Source organism: Hemicordylus capensis, chromosome 1, assembly GCF_027244095.1.
Source record: "Hemicordylus capensis ecotype Gifberg chromosome 1, rHemCap1.1.pri, whole genome shotgun sequence".
NCBI lineage: Eukaryota > Metazoa > Chordata > Lepidosauria > Squamata > Cordylidae > Hemicordylus > Hemicordylus capensis.
The window spans coordinates 33,860,097-33,884,449 of NC_069657.1; the positions used below are offsets into that span (position 1 = coordinate 33,860,097).

Below are 24,353 nucleotides of genomic sequence, written 5' to 3' on the forward strand. Positions count from 1 at the left end.
AAGCAGCAGTCTTCTAGGTTTTTGGACAGGGCACTTAGATGCCAGGGAGTTATCTGGGGCTCTCTGCACATCAAGTAGGTGTCCAACTACTGAGCTACAGTTCCAAGCTACAGTTCCAAGCCTTGTGAGATTGTAGGCATCAAGGGGGCTTTTCTTTTTAAAAGTACAGTAACTACAATTTATGCTAGATGTGTCCTCCCCTCAGCAAGACAGCTGGGCTACATTTGGGTAAAACTCTCCAAAATGTTCTCTCTTCCCATGGAGGTATTGCATGTGACTGTCTTTGATTGGGGAAGGGCAGAACCACCAAGACAAGTAATGAAAGGAGGACTTTTCTTTCCATATTATCTTTTTATTGGCAAAATAGGCAAAATGCCAAAACCAAGCACATCAAAAAAGAAAAGATGGCAAGCATAAAAACACTATCAAAGTACAACTTTAAGGTAGGTTGCAGTTGTTACATTGAAAAGCCCTGAAAGGTGTTTGCAAAGCTGGCAGTATTTCTTCAAAGCAGGTTACAGTCCATTTCAAAAGGGTCAAAAAGTCAAAATCCCTCTGTCCAAAACTCTCCAATAACCCTAGGAGAAAAAGGTGCCATTTTCAAAGTCTCTATGTCAGCTCTTCACTTTTTGCTTAGCTGCCTCTTTCTTCTCTGCACTGTGCAGTCTGGATTTCTGTGTAATTAAGCTCTGGCAATTCAACAGTTTTTCCTCCTCTTGTCGCTTGGGCTAAGTCAAGTGCAGATGATTTTGCCATATTGTTTTTACTTGGGCCTCTTGGTTGAAGGCTAAAAAAGAGTTCACTGTCCTGGAGAAATAGAGATAACCAGAACATCTGCAATAAGCACCAATTTTTGCTGTGAGGGAAAGAAATCACAAGAATGGCTCTCCGTCTCAGAAATAAATTTTATGTTACTTGCAAGTCAGATTTAAGAAATGGATGTCTGCAGTAGTTACCACAGCTCTGTGCCTATGTAGCATCAACATGTCCTTAACAGCCAGTTGACCTTGGGGTTCTTCTATCATGCCCAAACTAGTTTATCCCCCCACCTCCACTGTTGTGTTTGCTTAACATCTAGCTTGAAGATTAGTTCTGGATAAATCAAAAGTTTGCTGTCTACTTTGATATTTTAGTTGGTCCTTTAAAAAAAGGCTGCTCTATCTATCCTAGTTGACTTTTGGGTGTCCTTGAATAACAGTTGTTGTCAACTTCCTAACTGCTTGTTCAACCCTGAGCCAATTGTCTTGGACAATCTCTGTCTGAAGTAGAGGCAGAGCTATACAACAGAGTGGATGGGTTCAAAGAAGCCATTGTGCCCTGCATCTGGGAGCTGCCGAGCCTCCAGGAGGAGCCGACAAACTCCCCACTTCTCCTGACCAGGGTTCACACCACAGCTGCCACCACCGGCTACCTGTAGCCAACACCACCAGCTGCCTCTCTTTAGCTGCTTTGCTCTCCACCCATCCTCCTTCTATCAGCTGGGCTCCCAGACGATGGAAAGGGTGGGTGGAGGGCAAGCAGCTGAAGGAGGCAGCTGGCGGCACACATCCCTGCCCTGCCCATTCTCCTTCCATTGGAGGAAGAAGGATGGGGAGAGCCAGGTGCATGCATACCGTGCAGGGGGTGCTGCCACGAGTGGGGAGGCCGCCTGTATGTGAACATGGGCCCCCCTCCCCTTGCTACACCCCTGGTCTGAAGAACAATTTCAACTTGAAACCAACTCAGGGCACCATTGCTCTGTCAGCAATTACCTCTTAACAAATATTTCATTATAGGGGGAAAAGGTACAAAAAGTGAGTTCACAAATGAGTATGTTACATATAAATATTACTATTGTGTCCTTCCCAGCAGGAAGCTAAATCATGTCTTCTGTACTTCCCATGTGGGTCAGATGTAGGTTTACTCACATGTGCATCCTTTTTTTCTTTTTGCCTGCAGGAGGATCTGAAGAAAGAAACTCTCCACAAGCAGTTTGTGTTGGTAAAGGAACGCACAAACTCCAGCCATGTCATGCAGTATGGAAACAAAGTGAGTCTTGGGCTTCAAATGGGTTTGGAGGTTGACCCCGAGACTCCCCCCGCTCCATAACCTGTATTTGGGCAACTTAATGTTGGCAGTCGTAATGATGGGATCTGAACCCAGGCCTCCCTAGTCAAACCACCCTCCACTAGAGCAGCCTGCTTTAACTACCACCCTGTTTTATAGCGTTCACATGAGAGGACTAATTTATTACATAGACCTTGCTCAACCTCTGAGGACCTGAGTGTCTATATTTATTGGTGTGTTTATTACATTTTTATACCACCCTATCCATAGGCTCTGGGTAGTGCACAATAAAACAAAAAATGAACAATAATTTAAAACCATCAACTTAAAACAATGTTTAAAATCATTTTAAAGCCTTCAAGGACAATTCAGACTTGTGTATCGTTCTTGGCAATCTCTAATCCAGGCAATTTACAGGGGCTGTCTACAGTCTGCAGGTTTTCCAGACAGGGATTTCCCAGTAGGGATGTGCATGAACCTGTTCGGAGGCTCTTTTACTGGCCTCCAAACAGGTTCGAACACTGGGTGGGTTCGAAGTTTGAAGGCGGGGGTGTGTGTCTCACTTTAAGGGCAGGGGAGGGTGCACTTACCCCTCCCCTCACTTCCCCCCTCTGGCACTCAATTTTGGTAAAAACCTTCGGGGCGGCAGTGTACCTCCCTGACAACCCTTCCTCCTCTTTGGCCGGAAGTATCAGGCTCATGTGTGCATGTCACGCTTGCACACGTTACGACTGTGCGTGCACGCGCGCCCAATACTTCCAGTCACTTCTGAAGAGGAGGAAGGGGCGGCGTAAACACTGAAGAGGAGGACGGGGCGGCGTAAACAAGGTGTAAACACTCTCCTCTGAAGGAGATTCGGGGCAGAAGCCCTGTCTGTCAAGCCTCCCTGAGCCTCTTTGTCTGGGCTGTGACTGCTTCCTTGTTCCCCAGCTGAGCAATAGGCTCTATTTATAGAGCTTTCTTCAGTTCCTTAATTCATACTTATTGTAACAGGCCCTGGGTTTTCAGAAATTAGAGCTCTAACGAGCAGGGTAAGTTCAATAGAATTCATTGGCAAAAGAAAGAAGCAGATGTAAAGTAAATAAATTGTAGGGAAAGAACAACCTAAACAATGACAGTTACATAGAGGACAGTTTCCCTCACCCCCGGAGGTCCCCTTTTCACAGCCCTCCACGCTCCCTCAACGCTGACACTTTAAATCCTGGTCTCTGCCACTCTGGGTCCTTTCCAGGAACTGGGTCAACAGGCAAGTCTCTCTCTTTCAAACCCTTGCTTCTTTTCCTCAGCTTCTTCTGTAGCCTCCTTTTTTACCCTTCTTCTTCCTTCACATTTCTCACTGCTCTCCCTCACTAACCACTCCCAGCCACTGCTTCTCTGGGTTACCTAGGTAGCCTGCCCCTGCTCCCCACTGCCTTCTCCTAGGTCTTGCATGCTAATTTCCAGTCAAATCTGTGCTTTGATAGACAAGGAAGTCATTTGCATGACCATGGTTGGGAGGGTGGGTGGAGAGGTGAGCTACTGCCTGCCTCCCCGCACACAATCTCCCACCCCTTCCAGGCTCTGCTGCTCGCCAGACACAAAATGGGCACTGTGGCCAGCAGCAGAGCTGGGAGTTGGAGGAGGAAGTCCTCCGGCATCCCACAATGCACTGTGCCAGGAGCACAGTGCACTGGAGGATTCTCCCATTGCCGGGTGCTCTTGCTGCCTGGCTCTGTACATACTATTGGGGACTGGGATAGAAGGTTGTGCTCATGCCCATCTACCTCAATAATAAATAGCCGGGGTAAAATACTCAGGCTACTGGGGGGGGGGGGGAACACAGCACCAGTACTGGGCCTGATCACAGCACTCCACATGAGCAGCCCTACCCAGTTAGATCTGTGCAGATCTGTGCAGGCTTGGGTAGGTCTGCTTGTGTGAACAGCCCGAAGATCTATCCCTTAAGCAACAGAATATCTTAGGAGTGCTCTAGGTTATCTGTGTAGTACAGTGGCTGTAGTTGGCTACAGTTTTGAGAGGACCAGGTTCAAATCCTTGACCAGGAAGCCTATTGAGTGGCCTCAGCCATAGGCGGATTACGGGAGAGGCAGTGGAGGCAGCTGCCTATGGCAGCAAATATCCCCGCAGTGGCATTTTTTAAAAAATAAATAAAAATAGACATATTTACATTGTGTTTTTGTGTCTTGAAAACTCACGTCGCGGGCGGGCATCAGGGTGGAGGGATGGCAGCAGCAGCCAGCAGGCTGCGATGTGTGTGTTCTTGTTTTGGGGCTGGCAGGATGCAGCATCTGGCGGCTGCTGCTGCCTGGGAAGGAATGATCCTTCATACCTTCCTATTCTAAAGCAGCAGCTGCCTGAAAGCGGGGAGGGGGCGTGAGGTGGCGTTTCTTCAAGTTCTCACTCCAAGTTGGAGGGTGAATGACTTGTCGCTCCTCCCCCTCATCTGATCTGCTGCCGGACAACCCATTATGTGACATGACATGACGTGTGTGTGTATGCGCACATGCACAGCAGTTGCAGATGCAGTCAGAGCATCAAGCGCAGCCCAGTGCAGTGAGAGATCCAGCCCGCTTATGAGAGGTATTCTATGCAATGAAGTACACCATCCAAACATGCAGCCCAGTCTTATTTAGAAATGTTCCATGGGGTTTACTCTTAGGTAACTGTGCCAAGGATTTCACATATAACTTTACTAGCTGTTCCAGCCAATCTCAATAGTATTTCGGTCAATAAAGAGCAAGTGGGCTTAAAGTTCATGATTGCCTTGTTACTTCCTGCAGGCAGGCTGCCTGCCTGCACCTCTCATTGATGATCTCCACTGCTCTGTCTCTGTGTGTGTTGGCTGCTGGCACAGGCCCTGCAGTGCAGGAAGGGAGGAGAGGAACCGAGGCCGAGGGGGCGGGGCCACCGCCCCCAGCATGGAGAGAGGTCCGGAAGAGGCTCTTCTTGACTTCTCTCAGAGGCAAGGGCGGGAGCACTCTGGCCCGCAGTGGTGGTGGTGGCCGGGCCGGCATGGGAGCAGCAAAGAAAGCAGACTGCTGCTGCCTGCAGCTTCAACCTGCCAGCCATGCCCACCGCAGCTGAGCCACCCACAGCAAACAGCTGCCTGGAGGCTGGCTGCTGGGCTCCAGTCCAGAGTGTGTGGGGGCTGCTGGCCAAGTGTGACCACCGGCGGCCAAGGCTTCTCGGAGCCTGACTGAGGGCAGCTCAGTGGAACAGAGGTGAGGAGATATCTGTGAGTTGTTGTCTGTTAGCTTTGCCTTTGCTTGCTGCTGCTGCTGCGGAGGAGGAGAGTTGGGGAATGGCTGGGATTGGCTTGGAGGTGGCAAATTCCTTCTGCCTACAGGCGGCAAAAGGGTTAATCTGCCCCGGCCTCAGATGAGTTGGCCTAACTTGCCCCTGCTTCTGTCTCAAACCTAAAGGGCCTAGCTAGGAGGAGGAGCCAATAAAGCATCCCTGCCTGTACCACCTGATCCCGCCCCCTTCGGACAGCTGACATCTGCTCACCTGAGAGGACATTTAAACAGCTTCTTTTATGTATTGTACCTTTATTCTTGGTGCAAGTGACTCAGGCTCTCTCTGGCCAATGTCCTAAGTAATGTTGCATGTACACTGCAGGAAGAATTGGTTTCCTGACTGTCACAGCATGGGTGATCGCACAGCGTATGTGCAGCCTCAGGGGCATAGCAAGGTTGGAGTGGGCCCAGAGACGAGATTTTAAAATGCCCCCCCCCTCAAAGTCCAGGGCCTCCGCACACCCCAGGCCCCCAAGGATTTAAGTCTGATATTCCAAAATAAGTATGCTGCCTGGAAATACATTTCACTGAATGCACACATGCACACGTCACAATATATAGTGATATACATTGAGTACTATACATTTGTTTTACTTTTAATGCCTAGAACACACTAGAAAGATGAATGATTAAAATGGCCCCCTCACTGCAGATTAGCAAAGGAGACTTTCAACCATGCAGGGTGAGCCTATGTTTGTTTTCTCAGAATTCTGAACAAATTCAGTCAAGTTCGATTCCAGGAGGTTTTTCACAGGAGGCTTTTAAAGCCCTTTAACACACATCTCCTCTGGAATGGAGGTGCTGCATTCACATGTTGGCCAGATTTACCCTGAAGTCCCTGCAAGTTATTGGGGAGCAGTTCACACACAAGAAAAATAAAATAAAATAAAAGCACAAGACATGCTTCACAGTTCTCACTCAGACCTTCTGGGTTGCAAAACAACTTGAACATAAGTGCATTTATAAATGAATGAATGAATGAATAAAATAAATATAATACTGTTTCTTCCAGAAGTTTTTGTAGTTTTCTGCCATGAAACAAGCCACTTATAGGACTTTTTAGATAGTTTTTTTAAGCCAGCAAATTTTCCAAGCTGTTTAAAAATAAATATTCAGAGACTTCTCAGTCCCTCCCCCCATATCAAATCCCTATGGCAAGCAGATGCCTATATATTGGGGCGGGGAAGGTAACCACAAAAAGGAGTTCACACTCTACCTGGCAAATGCTGGGCTGGGCAGGGCAGCAAGGGGTCTGCTGCAGAGAGCAGTGGTGCCCACTCTGGCTGCCTCCTCCTTCCTGGCTGGCTTGGGCCCTACTGGAGTTCAGGCTTCACAGAGGCCTACACGGAGGCCTCCGTGGAAGCCCCGCCCACCCGCCGATCAGCTGAGAGGCGGGAGAAAAGGAGCTCTTTGCAGCTTGCCTGCTACTTCGATTGCGGGCCAGCAGAACAAGCTGGAGAGACGGCGAACAGGGCAAGTGGCTGAGGGGCCTTAGGGCTGGGCAGGGGGCAATGGGGAGTCACGTGAGGTGCCTCTGGGGGGGCCCTCCAGGCAGTGGGGCCCCCAGACAACTGTCTCCCCTTGCCCGATCCTTATTACGTGCCTGTGCAGCCTTATGTAGGATGTTAGGTGGAGAGGCAGGGTAAAATATAAGCAAATAAACAGATGCAAGGATTAGGAGGAAAGGATGGTGGTGGCAAAGAGGCAGCTTTTCAGTCCCATTATCTTTTTGAGCAAATCAAACTTGGGCGGCGGAGGGGTGGGGGGAGCCTCCGTAAATTATGCTTCTGTCCTAAGTTCTTGAGTGGAAGGATTTTGTGTTTTGTTTGCCTCGATAGACCATTTCTCATATGAAAATGGTGCAGTTCCAGGGCACAGCCAAAGCTGACAGCACCCCCATTTCCTTGCCACCAGTCAGTGAGTTGGACCTCACACCCAGTCCCGATGTGACCCTGGCCATCCTGAAGCGCAAACTGTTGGCCACTAACGATATCTTTGAGGCCAAGGAAATTGTAGAAAAGATGAAGAGTCTTCTAGAGGTAAGAATGAATATATACATGTATACTAATGAATGTGTAGTACACACTTGATGGAGGAGCTAACTGCACTTGGGTACCAGTCCACATTGCTCTTCCCTCAGTGGTCTTCAGCTCTGGCAGAATAGACAGTATAAATGCCTGCATGGTTACTACTGGCCGACACAATGGGTTAGGCTCCATCAAGGTAAAGAGACCCGACAGGGCTACTGTGCTTATGGGAGCAGAGCGGGTCTTATTTTATTTTATTTATTGTTAAGTTTATATACTGCCTTTCATTAAAACAACCCCAAGGCGGTTCATAAAAAAATTAAAAACAAGACTATAAAAATACACAATTAAAATATTAAGCTAAAATATAAAAACATGAGTCTGACTAAAAATGTAAAATACAAGCATAAAATAACCAGACAAAATACAATATACAAAGAAGCAACAATAGAGACAATCATATACACGCCTGGGTAAAAAGCCAAGATTTAACATGCTTTCTAAAAACTGTGATGGAGACTGAGGAGCGAATAGCCACCAGGAGAGCATTCCAGAGTCTGGGGGCAGCAACAGAGAAGGCCCTGTCCCGAGTCCACAACAGCTGAGCCTCCCTCATTGTCGGCACCTGGAGCAGAGCCCCTTCAGATGATCTTGTCAAGCGGGCAGCCATTCTTGGGAGCAGGCGGTCCCTTAGGTATACAGGGCCCAAACCATTAAGGGCTTTAAAGGTCAAAACCAGCACCTTGAATTGGACCTGGAAACAAACTGGTAGCAAGTGCAGCTCTTTCAAAATAGGTGTGCTGTGATCCAAGCGGGCAGCTCCAGATAAAATCCTAGCTGCTGCATTTTGCACTAGCTGCAGTTCCCAAATATTCTTCAAGGGCAGCCCCATGTAGAGTGCAGTAATCCAGCTTTGACATGACTAAGGTATAGGTAACTGGCCAGATCGGCCTTCTCAAGAAAGGGACACAGCTGGCACATGAGCCAAAGCAATGCAAAGGCATCCCCTAGCCACTGCCTCCACCTGAGCTTCCAAAAGCAGAGCTAGGTCCAGCAATACCCCCAAGCTTGCTCCTTCAAGGGGAGTGCAACCCCATCCAGAACTGGTAGAATCTCCTCATCCCAATTGGCTCTCCTACTGACCAACATTATCTCCGTCTTAACTGGATTCAGTCTCAGTTTATTAGCCCACATCCAACCCATCACGGCCTCCAGCCCCCGGATTCAGGACATCCACTGCCTTCCTAGGATCAGGTGACAAGGAGAAATATTGCTGAGTGTCCTCGGCATATTGCTGACAACTCAGTCCAAGTTCCTGGATGACCTCTCCCAGCATTTTCATGTAGATGTTAAACAGCATGGGGAACAAAACCGAACTCTGCAGGACCCCACAGACCAATGGCCACGGAGCCGAGCAATAGTCCCCCAGCAACACCTTCTGGACCCTTCTCTCAAGAAAGGACCGAAGCCACTCCAAAGCACTACCTCCGATTCCCATACTCGAGAGGCAGTCCAGAAGGATACCATGTTTGGTGGTATTGAATGCCGCTGAGAGGTCCAGGAAAACCAGCAGGGGCCTCTTGTGGCAGTAAGGAAGAATTGTCTCTTGCTAAGCAGGGTTTACCCTGGTTTGCATTTGAATGAGAGACTACATGTTTGAGAACTGTAAGATATTCCTCTTAGGGGATAGGGCCACTCTGGGAAGAGCACCTGCATGCTTGCATGCAGAAGTTTCCAGGTTCCCTCCCTGGAATCTCCAAAATAGGGCTGAGAGAGAGAGACTCCTGCCTTCAACCTTGGAGAAGCCACTGCCAGTCTGTATTGACAGTACTGAGCTAGATGGACCTATGGCCTGACTCAGTACATGGCAGCTTCCTGTGTGCAACTTCGTCACTACCTCGATGGTATAGTGATGAAGTTGTTGCAGAAAGCCTTTAAAAGTGCTTCTAGGCAACAGTGCAATGTGTCTTCTGTTGAACAATCCATGTTATCCCTGGAGCATGAAAACGTGCACTCCTTTTATTTTAAAAAAATATTTGTATGCTGTTCCTCCAGTACAACGGTGCTTGTATAATACATAAGAACAGCCCTGCTGGATCAAGCCCAAGGCCTATCTCGTTCAGTACCTTGTTCCCTCTGAGAAGCCCACAGGCAAGAGCTGAGGGCATGCCCTCTCTCCTGCTGCTGCTCGCCTGCAACTGGTATTTGGAGGCATCTTGCCTCTGAGGCTGGAGGTGGCCTATAGCCACCAGACTAGTAGCTATTGATAGACCTGTTCTCCATAAATGTATCAAAGCCCCCTTTTAAAGCCATCCAAGCTAGTGGCCATCACCATATCCCGTGGCAGAGAAGTCCATAGATTAATTGTGTGCTGTGTGAAAAAGTACTTCCTTTTGTCGGTCCTATATTTCCTGCCCATCAGTTTCATGTGATGACCCCTGGTTCTAGTGATGTGTGAGAGAGGGATAAAAATTTCTCTTTCCACTTCCTCTACTCGATGCATAATTTTATATACCTCTATCTTGTGCCACGGTAGTCACCTCTTTTCCAAACTAAAAAGCCCCAGATGCTGTAGCCTTGCCTGATAAGGAAGATGCTCCAGGCCCCTGATCATCTTGGTTGCCATCTTCTGCACCTTTTCCAGTTCTATAATGTCCTTTTTAAGATATGGTGACCAGAACTTGCATGAGGTACTCCAAATATGGCTGCACCATACATTAGTATAAGGGCATGATGATAATAACATTTCCCCCCAATCCCCTTCCTAATGATCCTTAGAGCAGCCACCACACTCAGCACAGCCTCCTTCCCCACCAGCCATTCTTTCCCCCCAGAAATGGTGGTGGGCCAGCAGGGGGAGCCATTTAACCTGGCGGCAATCACCCAGACAATTGCTGGCTGGGGTTAAGCGAACCATAGGTTCACTTAACTTCATCTAAACAGGTTAAAAACTCAGGCTTGGTGTGGGGCAGCACCGGGATTGGGCTGGATCCCAACATTTCACATGCACAACCTAACCCGGTCTGGGCTGCCTTGGCCTGGGTTAACTCCAAATGGTTAGTGAGGCAAGACATGCCCTTGCAGAAGCCATGCTGGTTCTTCTTCAGCAAGACCTGTTCTTCTATATATTTAACAATTTAGTCATTAAGTATGCTTTCCATCAATTTACCCAGCACAGAAGGTAAGCTAACTGGCCTGTACTTTCCCAAATCCATCCTGGATCCCTTTTTAGTTTACTTCCCAGTAGGCTTATGAGATCACCTGGCATTCTGTGTGTGTGTCCATCCGTATATCCACCCACCACCACCACCGCCACCATCAACTTCGCAACGCCTGGACCAATATGAACCAAATAGGGTACAGTTATAAGGACACATAAGGACACCTCAATGGCGTAGTTTATGATAATGTCATCCACCCCAATCCAAGATGGCGACCACGTAAACTTTTGAGGTGTAAGTGGGTTGACTTGTGAACTGCCTAACCAATTAGAACCAAATTTGCTACAGCTGTAGAGACACATAGGGATGCCCAAATGGTGTGGTGTGTGATGTCATCCACTCCAATTCAAGATGGCAGCCACATGAACATCTGAGGCATAAGTGAGCTAATTTGTGGACTGCCTAACCTATTTGAACCAAATTGGGTACAGTTGCAGTGAGTGACACACATGGACCACTCAATGGCATAGCTTGTGATGATGTAATCTACCCTGAATCAAGATGGCGGAAACATACACCTTTGAGGCACAAATGAGCTAACTTGTGAACCACTTAACCGATTTGAACCAAATTTGCTACAGCTGAATGGACACATAGGGATGCCCCAATGGTGTAGTCTGTGGTGATGTCACCCACCCTGATCCAAGATGGCAGATGCATAAACTTTTGAAGTGCAAGTGCACTAACCTGAGGACTGTCTAACCAATTTGAACCAAATTTGGAACAGCTGTAGCGAGTGACACACAGGGACACCTCAGTGGTGCAGTTTGTAATGTTGACTACCACCCCGATCCAATATGGTGGACACATAAACATCTGGGGCGCAAGAGTTCTAACTTGCGGACCTCGATTTGTACCAAATTTAGTCCAGCTGTAGAAACAGTGAAAGGAAAGTAGGCTGATTAGTTCTTACTAGAATACCTTGTTGAAAATTGAAGTTACATTACCGTAGCTACTTCCCAGACTGTAGGGACAAGTTACATAATTTTGCTAGGAGATCAGCAGTTTCACATTTGAGTTCCTTCAGAATTCTTGGGTGGATGCCATCTGGCCCTGGCAATCTGTAAATTTTTAGTTTTTAGCTTACTTTCCAGTATGGGAGAGTGCCATGTTGAAGCATTTCCCGTATGTCTGAGCACATAAGAACATAAGAACAGCCCTGCTGGATCAGGCCCAAGGCCCATCTAGTCCAGCATCCTGTTTCGCACAGTGGCCCACCGGATGCCACTGGAAGCCACAGACAGGAGTTGAGGGTGTGCCCTCTCTCCTGCCATTACTCCCCTGCAACTGGTACTCAGAGGCATCCTGCCTTTGAGGCTGGAGGTGGCCCACAGCCCTCCAACTAGGCCATTGATAGACCTCTCCTCCATGAAGTCATCCAAACCCCTCTTAAAGCCATCCAGGCTGTTGGCTGTCACCACATCCTGTGGCAGAGAGTTCCACAAGTGGATCACACGTTGTGTGAAAAAGTACTTCCGTTTGTTGGTCCTAGACCTCCTGGCAATCAATTTCATGGAGTGACCCCTGGTTCTAGTGTTGTGTGAGAGGGAAAAGAATTTCTCTCTCTCCACTTTCTCCACACCATGCATGATTTTATAGACCTCTATCAGGTCTCCCCACAGTCGTCTTTTTTCTAAGCTAAAAAGCCCCAGGTGTTGTAGTCTTGCCTCATAAGAAAGGTGCTCTAGGCCCCTAATCATCTTGGTTGCCCTCTTCTGTACCTTCTCCAGTTCAACAATGTCCTTTTTAAGATGTGGGACCAGAACTGTACGCAGTACTCTAAGTGTGGTCGCACAATAGTTTTGTATAAGGGGATTATAATGTTAGCTGTTTTATTTTCAATCCCCTTTCTAATGATCCCTAGCATGGAATTGGCCTTTTTCACAGCTGCCGCACATTGAGTCGACACTTTCAACGAGCTGTCCACCACAACCCCAAGATCCCTCTCCTGGTCCATCACCAACAGCTCGGATCCCATCAGAATATACTTGAAGTTGAGGTTTTTCGTCCCAATGTGCATCACTTTAGACTTGCTAACATTGAACCGCATTTGCCATTTTGTCGCCCACTCCCCCAGTTTGGAGAGATCCTTTTGGAGCTGCTCACAATCCGTTTTGGATTTCACTACCCGGAAGAGTTTGGTATCATCTGCAAATTTGGCCACATCGCTGCTTTACCCCTGCTCCTAGATCATTTATGAATAAATTAAAAAGCACCGGTCCCAGTACAGATCCTTGGGGGACCCCACTTCTTACTTCCCTCCATTGTGAAAACTCTCCATTTATACCTACCCTCTGTTTCCTGTCTTTCAACCAGTTAGCAATCCACACATGTACTTGTCCCTTTATTCCATGACAGCTAAGTTTCCTCAGGAGTCTTTGATGAGAAACTTTGTCAAAAGCTTTACTATGTCAACTGGATCACCTTGATCCACACACTCGTTGACACTCTCAAAGATGTCCAAAAGGTTGGTGAGGCAAGATTTACCTTTGCGGAAGCCATGCTGGCTCATTCCCAGCAGGGCCTGTTCTTCTAGGTGCTTTACAATTTTATCCTTGAGGATGCTTTCCATCAATTTGCCTGGAACGGATGTTAGGCTAACTGGCCTGTAATTTCCCGGATCGCCCCTGGATCCCTTCTTGAAAATCGGTGTTACATTTGCTACTCTCCAGTCCTCTGGTACAGAGCCCGATTTCAGGGATAAGTTAAATATTTTAGCAAGGAGGTCGGCAATTTCACATTTGAGTTCTTTGAGGACTCTTGGATGGATGCCATCTTGCCCTGGTGATTTGTTAGCTTTCAGTTTTTCCAGACAGTTTAGAACATCATCCCTTGTCACTTCTATCTGACTCAGCTCTCTAGCCTCCATCCCTAAAAAGCCTGGTTCAGGAACAGGTATATGCTCAGTATCCTCTGCCGTGAAGACAGATACAAAGAACTCATTCAGCTTCTCTGCAACCTCCATATCCTCCTTAATAATCCCTTTCACTCCCTCACTGTCTGATGGTCCAACTGCCTCCCTGGCAGGTTTCCTGCTTCTGATGTACTTAAAGAAGTTTTTGTTATTCCTCTTGATACTTTTGTTTAAATGTTCCTCAAACTCTCTTTTTGCCTCCCTTATTGTCACCTTGCATTTCTTTTGCCAGAGTTTGTGTTCCTTTCTGTTCTCTTCATTTGGACAGGCCTTCCAATTTCGGAAGGAAGTCTTCTTCCCTTTTATGGCTTCCTTGACGGTACCCGTTAGCCATGCTGGCATCCTCCTGGACTTAGTGGTACCTTTCCTCCTTTTGGGTATACAGTCTAACTGGGCTTCTAGTATTGTGGTTTTGTGTAAACTCCATGCACATATATGAAGGCACCCATGTTTCGACTTGTTAAACTCAAGGGATAAGGAGATTGAGGCCCCTGTCCCAAATCCCACTTCCCAAGGGCTGCATTTGGTCCCATAGTTGCTATTCCAGAGCAAGGTATGAAGAAAACAGCTGTGCCCATGGGGCAATTCAGGAGCTGACTGAAGGAGTGAGAGGCAGACCCGTTTCAACCACCTATTCAGACTCTCCATCCAGTAAAATGTTTTCTTTACAAGGGTTGACATAAAGATTCCCCAGTGCAGTGTGAGGAGCAACCTTCTCAACTAACAGTAACAGGTAATTGGCAATTTTTGACGCCCTCCACTTTCCCAAGAAGCCCTCAGGGTGATGCAAAAATATTTCACTGAGGGTTGAACAACCCTTGGGGACATATTTTTTGGTGGGACAGAGGACTTTCTGTGGGAGGGGAGGGCGTCCAGAAAAACCTCTTGCCAGCTAGAATCTTGTACTTCCAAATTGCCTCCCCTGCTCCACTCTTTTCCCTTCAAAATAGCAACTGATAACTGCTGATGTTGAGGGCCACTGTTCTTCAGAGCCCAATGGAGAGTCATGATTTTACTAATGAATGAATTATCCATATGTATTTGTTTTCTGTACAGGCCAAAGAGCTAATCGAGGCATCTATGCGCAAGATCATATTCACTATAACTGCCTCTGAAGAGCTCACCAAGCAAATCTTGTCAGACAAGATGGACCTCGGGAGTTATGACTGCTATGAGTCGGCAGTGAATCACTTCAAAAGCCATTGCTTCAATTGGCACACTCCTCTGGTAAGCCTCTCTTCAGCGTGAAGCTAAGATCAATTCCAGCACTGTAGCTCCTAGTGATCTCCTTGGTGTGGTGAGTTGTGCATGTTGGTTTCAGGAAAAATACCCCAAACAGGGGGCCCAATCATTCTCTGACTGCTGCTCCTGTGTGTTATCCCTAAGAAAAGTGGCTATGTATATATGCTTGGTCTCTCGAATTTTCTTCATCTCTGTGCGGAATGAGTTTTGTTCTGGGTAGCAGTATCAAGGCAGTGCGCACACACCTGCATTCAGCATGGAGCCTTCCTAAATTGAACTGAGCGGACATCCAAAAACTTGTGAGCATGCGCACGCCTTAGAGGGAACAGTGGTGCCATACTTGTCTGTTGTGAGGTGTGCATCTCTTGCTCTTGTGTATCTGCACCTAAGAAACAAATATAATGTGGGAATCATACCTCCTGGTCTAACTGTTGCCTTCAGGATTGGAAAAAAAGTTGCATCTGGCTAACATTTTCTCATTAAAAGAGAGAGCTGTCTTGCGGGGTTGTATCTTCCTGCCTCCCCACCTGCATTATGGCTCAGTTCCTTAAATCATTTGAGATATGTCAGGTATATTCCATGTCATCTCCAGCAGGATACATCTTTGTCTTATTTACTCTCTGCTGTAAGGTTGCTATATTCTGGCTTTCCAAATCCAGGTGCCTAATTTGCATATCATGTAAATTGGCTTGAAAATAATTTTTGAGCAGAATAGTGACTGCATGTTTTGCTCCATAACTCCTCTTCTACAAGGGCTAGAGCTTAGCTTTTTTTTTTTTTTTTTTTTTTAAACGAAAGCTGAAATCCGGGCAAATCTGGGTGGGCTAAGCAATCTGAATAAGATGCTTAAAGATGGTGAAACCTGGAATTTCGGGGGGCATGGCAACTCTATGCTTGAGACACATTCTGATCTAGTGGGAGAGGCTGAATGCATCCATTTTAGGACACTTTGGTACTCTGTGTACTCACTTGGGTGCAGGTACCTACTCTTGTATATGATTGGACATGCATAGGTACCCCACCCCTCCATCAGGAACCCAGGATTCCTGATGGCACAGAGAGGTACTTGGACACATACAACCCATACATGTGTAGGGACACTGCAGACATGCAGCAGAATGTTTGTATCGTGGTTGGAGGTGGAGTACTGTGTTTGCATTCATTCAGCTCCCAGAAGTCCACACAGGATTAGCAAAGATCCTTGGTAAGGCAGGGTGGAAAAAAGAATAATTTTTCTCTTTTTTCATTTCAGTATGAATATGCCCTGAGGCAGCTGTATGCTTTAGTTAATGTCTGTGAAATGGGATACCCTATTGACAGGTATGTCCAAGTGGTGTTTTTTGTTACGTTGTTAAAACAGAGGTTGAAAGTTAACAAGATCTTATAAAGATCTTCCAAAGTCTGTTGGTCCATCTAGCTCAGGATTAGCTGTGCTGACCGGCAGTGGGTCCCCCCAGGGTTTTGGAAAGGGGGTGTTTCCTGGAGATTTCTGGGATTGAACCTGGGACCTTCTGCAGGCAAATTGGGTGGTCTGCCACTGAGCTACAGCCCATTCCCATCTATCTTTAGCAGAACTGATCTCTGAAATTCTTTTAATCATTCACACGGCACTAAATCTATCTATCACAATAACACTAATAACATCAGTGCCATGAAAACACTCTCACTTTGAAACTGCTATTTTGTCTTGCAGAGTACAACTAGCTATGGATCAAGTGTGCCTTGGATATTAACAAAAACATTGCCAAGTAATCCTGTAAAAAGTTATTAATAATGATAACAATCATACCAGAAATGCATACAAAGCTCAGTTAAAAGCATATCAACATCCTGATGGAAGGTCTCCCGGACAGCTCGGACCAAAAGCTGCTTCTGAAATCTCCTGAATTTAACCATTGTTCCATCTGCAATATTTTTTTCTCTCCTGATGGTAATGAGTAATTTGCAATATTCAGGTTGGCTTAAGGTGGGAAGAAAACATCTGTTTTAAATTAAAATTTAGAAATGTGTATGTACTTTCCAGACTGCAACAGAATTTCAGCTTTGAGCCAGCAGAGGACACTGTTGCAGCGAAAACAACAAAGTTGTGTGGCACCTTAAAGCAGGGGCAGACTCTGGTAACCTGGGAGCTATTTGGGCTTATAGGAAGTAGTTCCCTAGGTGCCTGGGCTTGCTTCTCCCTCCTCATTCCTTTCTGCCAATACAGCACATCTGATTCGCTGACCGAGGGGCAGAAATGCCCACACCATTTGAAACCACTCTTTTAAAATGATGAGGGTTGTTTTTAATTTATCTTCCATGGTCATTGGTTCCTTTTCCAACAACAAAGCAGCTTCTCTTACTTCCCTCTTGTACTGCTGCAAGATTCCCCAGAAATTCAGGGGTCTGGATATTTAAAAATCCCTTATTTTGTCTGTGTAAATTTTTATACAAGCTGTCTTTCTATGACTGGTACCACCTCCCCAATCTGCAATTCCATGCTACTAGCTCCCAAGGCTCTGCCAAAATTAAGTAGCTCCCAGAATCCTTAAGTTTGTTCAACCCTGCCTTAAAGACTAACAAACCTAGTATTAGCTTTTGCGAATTACTGCACTCTTCATCACATGTGTAATAATACATGGGTGTAAAGCACATAACATATGTGGGGCTGCCTTTGTACGTAGTTCGGAAACTTCAGTTAGTTCAGAATGCGGCAGCCAGATTGGTCTCTGGAGCAACCCAAAGAGACCATATTAGAGACCATAAAGAGCCCCTGGTGGTGCAGTGGTAAAACTGCCGCCCTGTAACCAGAAGGTTACAAGTTCGATCCTGACCAGGGGCTCAAGGTTGACTCAGCCTTCCATCCTTCCGAGGTCGGTAAAATAAGTACCCAGAATGTTGGGGGCAATATGCTAAATCATTGTAAACCGCTTAGAGAGCTCCAGCTATAAAGCGGTATATAAATGTAAGTGCTATTGCTATATTATGTCTGTTTTGAAACAGTTACACTGGCTGCTAATATGTTTCCGGGCAAAATACAAAGTGCTGGTCATTACCTTTAAAGCCCTGAATGGCTTAAGTCTGAGTTATCTTAGAGAGCGCCTTCTTCTGCATGATCCCCACCACACATTAAGGTCATCTGAGGAGGTCCATCTTCAGTTACCACCGGTTCGTCTTGTGGCGACTCAGAGGTGAGCCTTCTCTGCAGCTGCTCCTGGGCTGTAGAATGCACTCCCAGCAGAAATCCGCAATGTGAATTCTTTACTGGCCTTCAGGAGAGCCCTTAAAACCTGTTTGGCCTGGCCTTCCAGGGTTTTTAAAAAGTTGTAACTGGTTTTAATGTGATAACCTGGTTTTCAGGGTTTTTTGATTGTTATGATTGTTTAATTGCTGTTTTATGATGTTTTAATTAATTGTGTTATACTGTGTTATAATTTTTGTTTTAATTGTTAACTGATTTTAATGGTTTTGTTTTAATCGTAAACCGCCCTGAGCCATTTTGGAAGGGCAGTATAAAAATCAAATCAATCAATCAATAAACATTATAACAAGTGATTGTGGTAAGAACTAATCCATCTAATTCCATGTAGCTGCCATCTTGGATTGGGGTGCATCACAAACTACACAGTTCAGGTGTTGTGGCATAATATCTGTACTGTACCAAAGATGGTACAAATTGGTGCAGAGACTGCAAAGTTCTTAGGGACATGGGCAATCTCATAAAAGTATTTTCCATGGAGGGAACAGGGCTAAAGGGGGGCAGGGGCCATGGCATAAAGAAGGTGCAGGAACACTTTGAGAACTTTTTTTTTTTTTTGGTAAAGTGGCATCTAAAGATTTGTATTGATTATTCATCATCCCTATGCAGATGTTTTGGTCGCCATGGTCAGCAAAGGTGTGGTCGGGTAGTGGGAGCTGTGCCCCCTTGTAATGCATTTGTTACCCAGGCCTCTGCATGTTCTGTGCTTCTCTGCAGGGCACTTTCCAGATTAACCCCTACAGCAGTGTCACTACGGATCTCCTAAGTGTGCTTCCGTACTTCCTGTGTTGTGACATGACTGTCCCTGTGCTGACAGCAAGGTGCCGTCCGCATTTCCGATGCCTGCTTTCAGATGTTACCTTTGCATTCTAGTGCTACAATGTCGTAAGTCCGTTGCAGAAAAATGGCTGTATCTTCCTGTTGTAGGAGATTCTGAGGGCCGTTTTCAATACGATCCTGCCAAGCCGAAGCAATTTTCTGCTGTCCTAGGGTGTAGTCTGGGAAGTGCCATGAGGACCATGCTGAACACCAGGAGGGTACTCTGTTTGAGGATATGATGGAACTCAGCTGAAGAACCATGCAAAAAAGCTGGAGACGTGTGGAGGCCTAGAGGCGTGGTCAGAAAGCAGATTGGTGTGGGGGATGTGGCTAGTCAGTACCTTCCCATTGACCTCCTCATACATTCTAATCTCATATCTATTGTTTGCAGGCATAAACTGCATAATCTTTGCATAGGGATATAGTCTGTGACCATTCAGTGCACAGATCTTCCAAGGTTATTCGGTCAATCGAAAATCACACAAAGAGAACATCAGGGGCGGATTAACCTTTTTGCTGCCCATGGGCAAAAAGGCTTTTGCTGCCCTAAAAAAAAAAAAAAAAAAGCTTGGGGGGAAGAGCAGCAGTGAGGGAAAAGTCCCCCCCCCAACTTGGATTAGAAAAAAAGCCATCGCAGCAGTAGCGGGGGGGGGCATGCAACCGGGTGAGGGGAAAGTTCTCCCTTTAGCCCCTAAAGATTGCTGGCGGTGGGATGGGGTGTGGTGGTGGTGGCTGGCTGCAGCGAGAGCGAGGAGGGGAGAGTCACAGTGGTCCCTCCCCCCCCCTTTTTTTTAACCTCTAAGCTTGCTGTGTCCTGCTAATTGAGCAAAGAGGCACCTTTTAAAAGTGGCGATTCTCTCAGATTTAGCCAGGGGAGAGCAACTGGCCCTATCCAGCCCCAGCACAGCATCCCTCCTGTGGCTGTTGCTGATGTCTGCCTTGTGCTTCTTTTTAGACTGTGAGCGCTTTGGGGACAGGGAGCCATCTTATTTATATATATTTTATTTTTCTATCTAAACTGCTTTGAGAATGTTGTTGAAGAGCGGTAGCTAAATATCAGTAGTAGTAGAATGTATGAGGAGGCCAGTGGGAAGGTACTGACCAGCCACGCCTCTAGGCCTCCACACGTCTCCAGCTTTTTCTCACCCTCCCTGCAGCTGCAGCCATCCACCACTGCGCCAGCAATCTTTTGGGGCAAAAGGAAGGACTTTCCCCACCTCCACCCCGTAGCTACTGCCACAGTGGTGGTTTTTCCCCATCAAAGTTAAAGGGAGAACATCTCACCCCAACTCCCTGGAGCTACTACTGCTGCTGCCGCCGCGGCACCTCAAATTTTGCCTCTGTAGGCAGATGCTGCCTCTGCGTTACTCTGTGCCTGCTTGTGGTACCCTAAAAGATTAACATATTTATCATGGCATACATTTTTGTGGTCTACTCTAGATCACTTCATCAAACACAGGAGGTGCTATTCTCAGCTGGCAAAAATACACACACACTCCCTATTTTTCAAATTCTGTGTATGAAAGGCAGGCTGCTTTTTAAAACTTGTGTTGTGCTTGGTTACATTTTCGGGTGCAATGTATTTCGTCTCTCATGCTGCCTTATGTATTGTCTATCATGTACTTAATGTGTTACACATGTTTTTTGAAATCTCAATAAACATATGACGTTGTAGCACTAGAACACCAGCATGGTGTAGTAGTTAGAGTGCTGGACTAGGACTGGGGAGACCCGAGTTCAAATCCCCATTCAGCCATGAGACTTGCTGGGTGACTCTGGGCCAGTCACTTCTCTTTCAGCCTAACGCACTTTACAGAGTTGTTGCGAGGAGAAACTTAAGTATGTGGGCTCCTTGGAGGAAGAGTGGGATATTAAATGTAATCATAAATATCAATTTCATATACAGGAAATAGTACTATTGTCTTCCTCATTACATATTTTTGAAAACCTCAATATGTTGATGTAGAATTTTTTTAAAGTATCTCTAACATTCCTGAGCAAGCAAGGCGTAGTAAACGCCATTACTCCAACCACGTGTACTGAAGCCCTGCTGGGTTGAAAGGAATTCAGCCTACCTGTTCCCCCCACCTGCTTCGGGCCTTCAACTCCCAACATGCAATGCAAGCTCAGGCCGGCAACTCGCGTCCCTAGGGATCGGCATCCCGTGCTGCAGGCCTGCTGCGACAGCAGTGGCTGAAAGCCCTGCCAGTTACGCCTCTCCCCGCCTCCGCCCCCTCCTCCGTCCGATAGAGTATATCTGGCCGTGGCTACAATCTCAGCCGCGCCGCCGGGTTTCGGTTTTCTGGGGAAGCTGCGGTGGGAGGCCAAGAGCGAACGGCAGTGACTCGCCTTCTTTCAACTTGGGTAAGCGCCAGCTCGGGGGCGGACGGGGCATTAATTAGCAGGAAGGGCGCAAGGATGCTGCGCCTGCGTTTCGCCTTGCAAAAAATGACCACAGTGGACGGGCGGCCGGTGGGACGACGAGGGAGCAATTGGGGCTGCGTTTCCCTCTTCCTCCAGGTCGGGAAAGGGACACCCGCCAGCATTCTGCTTCCGCCCAGTGGGAGCTGCTGGGAAGGGGATTGTGCGACCATCAGAAATTGCTGGATCCATCTGTTCAAACGTGGTGATTGTCTAGACCATAGCCCTGTTGCCCAAAGCGGCCGGCCAGCTACGGGGGTCACAAGCAGGGCATGAACTAGGTAATCACTTCCTGCTGCCTTGTTCCTAGTAGCACCTGGGATTCGGAGGCACACAGTCTCTGCTCCGTCCATAATGATTTTCTAATAATCTGCTGTGTGCTATCCATTAAGTAGTGCAATATTAGTTGATCTGCTCCCAAATCAAGTATCCTGGGGCGGGGGGGAGGGTACGGAGTGGTTATTCTGTGTCCTTGTTGTCTGCAAAAGTTAACGGGGGTTCATATCAGTACTGTGTCCTCTGCTGTGTGCCTTTGGTGCAGTGAAAGTGGACTGTCTAGTTTTCTCGAAGAGCCACAATGTTCCATCTAAAGTCAGTGATGAATGTGGATGAGATGTTTTCTTGGCACTCAGTAATAGTTTGCCCGCATTGTTTTGCTGAACTTAAGCACTGGGTGAGGGAATCTGTTCCAGGTCTCCAATGGCAGTGGATGGGAACACTGAGGCAGGGAGGGAGAACTTGCTCACACAGATGTGGATCGCAGGGTGTAGTCATATTCCTAAAGGTGTTTGCTCATCATAAGTGCTCAGCTGGTGGTTCTAATGTTGGCTGGATCACTTGTAGGTGGGGTTACACCATGGTTTTGCAAATGTGGGTCCCCAAATGTTGGGCTGCCAACATCATCCCCAGCTGCAACAGCGAACCTCTGGGTTACACAGCTTTGGGGTTATATTAGCATGGAGGCAATACGGTAAATGAGGTGGATTACTATAGGTGGTTTTCTTATGGTGTTCTGGAAAACCCTGAGTTTCCATGACAACTGATCAAGATCTCTTTAATGAGATCAGTGGCAGACAAGCTTCCTGGAATGCTGGTTGCCCACAGTTGAACATAGAAAGCTACCTTTCTAATGAGAGACCATTCATCCATCTAGCTCATTATCTTCACTGACAGGCAGTTGCTCACCAGGGTTTCAGACAAGAGACTTTCCAACCTGGAGACTGGACCTGCTCTATGCAGAGGGTGTGCTCTGCCACTGAGCTATAGCTGCACCCCAAATCTGATCATCGCCTACGGTTCATAGCCAAGGCTGTGTGGGTGAGATCCAACCACCTTGGCCCTTGCCTGCACTGACTGTGCAGCAAAACATGTCCCAGAATTCTCTGCAGTATTCTAGAGTCTTGCATCAGGGTTCCATGGCTGATATGTGTGGTCCCTCGACCAGCAAGATGAGGTAGAAAGAACTGTGGGAAGGCAGAGAGTTTGAAAGCATTGCTTTAAAGGACTGGTGTTCCCAAACCTGGGAAGATTGCTTCCTGAGTACAGCACTTATCTCCTTGAACAAATGTACTTATGGACAGTGTGATGGCAGGGCTTACTGTCATGTTCTCGTGGAAGCTGTACCTGGGTACAGTGTCCATCTTTGGATAAAACCTGCTCTATTGTTACCCATACTATTCAGAGACACATTACCAAATGTTGTGCATAATTGAGGGTGGCAGTTGCCATCGTGACCTTCTTATAAGTTTCCCAGAGGTCTCTGGCTGACCACCTGGTGGAATTTGGTCTGATTTGTGAGGTGACGTTTTTATTCTCATCAGTGTAGAAATAGATGAAACTAATGGTAGATAGTTTAAAATATCTTTGAACCCATAGTTGAACATGTCCATATACCCCACTAGGCAGCTTGCAGCTCTGGAAAGTACTTCTGCAGTCTGCCAGGTCAGTCCAGCTGTGCTTTCCCCTTGACTTCACCCATTCAAAGCAACTACTCCCTACTTCGCCCCACTTCTATCCATACACAATCCTCCTGTCAGCTGTGATAGCTAAACTGAATCTGCTTGTTCAGAAGTGGTATATCCTTGAATGCCAAATGCTGGAGACAAGCCACAAGTGGGCTTTTGCCTTCATGTCCTGCTTGTAAGTTCCCCAGAACCATTTAGCTGGCCACTTCTGGAAATGGAGCACTCAGCTATATATAGTGACTTACTCAAGACTTCATGCTATATTAGGGGCTCAGCCCACATCCCTGTCCTCTGTATCACCAAAACAATTTGCTTGTGATTTATGCCCCAAACACACACTTCTCTTCTGTTCTCCCTAAAGAAACCTCCCAATTCAGGAGGTTTCTTTCCCCTGTTGCCCACCTCTGCCTGCCCAGATTTCTTCTTTGGTGCACCCTATTAGCCTGGTCCTCTGTCCCCACTTTGATCTTAAAGAGATGTTACTTGTAGAAAAAAGAAATAACAAGCTTTGCAGTGGCTGTCCCATTATCAGCCCCCCACCCCACCTCCCCACCCCCGTGTGCGGGCTCTCCCAGTCTCTGCCTCCACTGAGTTCAGGTGCTAGTGTGGCACACTAGCTTCGATCACAGGGGCAGGCAAACTGAATCCTTTTTTGCATTCTTGTGCCAAACACTGTTCCCTCTAACAGGGATTCCCAGATGTTGTTGACTACAACTCCCAGCATTCCCAGCTGCAGTGGCCTTTGGCTGGGGACTATGGGCGTTGTAGACAACATCTGGGAATCCCTGCTGCAGGGAACACTGGTGCCAAGCATTGCGAAACAAAAAACCATGTAGCTGTCTTATGAGCAAAAACAAACAAATGTTGAAACATCAGGTGATTCCCCGCCCCCATAAATGAGCCCTCAGTGTGCTGTACATTTTGTGTAAGGAGCTTGTTGGTACTGCATCAAGTGGAAGAGATTGCTCTTCAATAGACAGGACTGACTGCAGGCACAAAGCTGTATAGATATATCAACATCTTCAGTTGAAAGCTGTTGATCTAGCTAGCGATGCAGTCAAAAGAGCTTGTAGGTCTTAGCTGGTCAGCACAGTTGCATGCAGCAAAGTTAGCTTTCTTTCCTGCTATACTAACTTCATATTGGGCATGCTGTAGCCAATTAAAT

General features: G+C 46.9%; 2 protein-coding genes across 4 annotated transcripts in view; both read left to right on the forward strand.

Annotated features, from left to right (window-relative positions):
• The window catches only part of LOC128332621 (legumain-like), a 43,827-nt gene extending 25,549 nt beyond the window's left edge, over nt 1–18,278 (forward strand). For 2 of the 3 annotated variants that reach the window (XM_053267126.1, XM_053267135.1), the window contains exons 10-14: nt 1,939–2,028; nt 7,181–7,381; nt 14,561–14,731; nt 15,999–16,066; nt 16,440–18,278. In XM_053267126.1, coding sequence (XP_053123101.1) covers nt 1,939–2,028; nt 7,181–7,381; nt 14,561–14,731; nt 15,999–16,066; nt 16,440–16,479 — 570 coding nt within the window. In that variant the 3' untranslated portion in view covers nt 16,480–18,278. Of the gene's footprint in view, nt 1–1,938; nt 2,029–7,180; nt 7,382–14,560; nt 14,802–15,998; nt 16,067–16,439 lie in introns of those variants that run through there. The other variant, XM_053267145.1, reaches the window with a different exon arrangement.
• A 2,676-nt stretch (nt 18,279–20,954) lies between these two features.
• The window catches only part of LOC128332615 (legumain-like), a 40,795-nt gene continuing 37,396 nt past the window's right edge, over nt 20,955–24,353 (forward strand). Inside the window, exon 1 of the mRNA XM_053267115.1 lies at nt 20,955–21,167. The gene's annotated coding sequence lies outside the window, so the exon portion shown is untranslated. The remainder of the gene's footprint in view (nt 21,168–24,353) is intronic.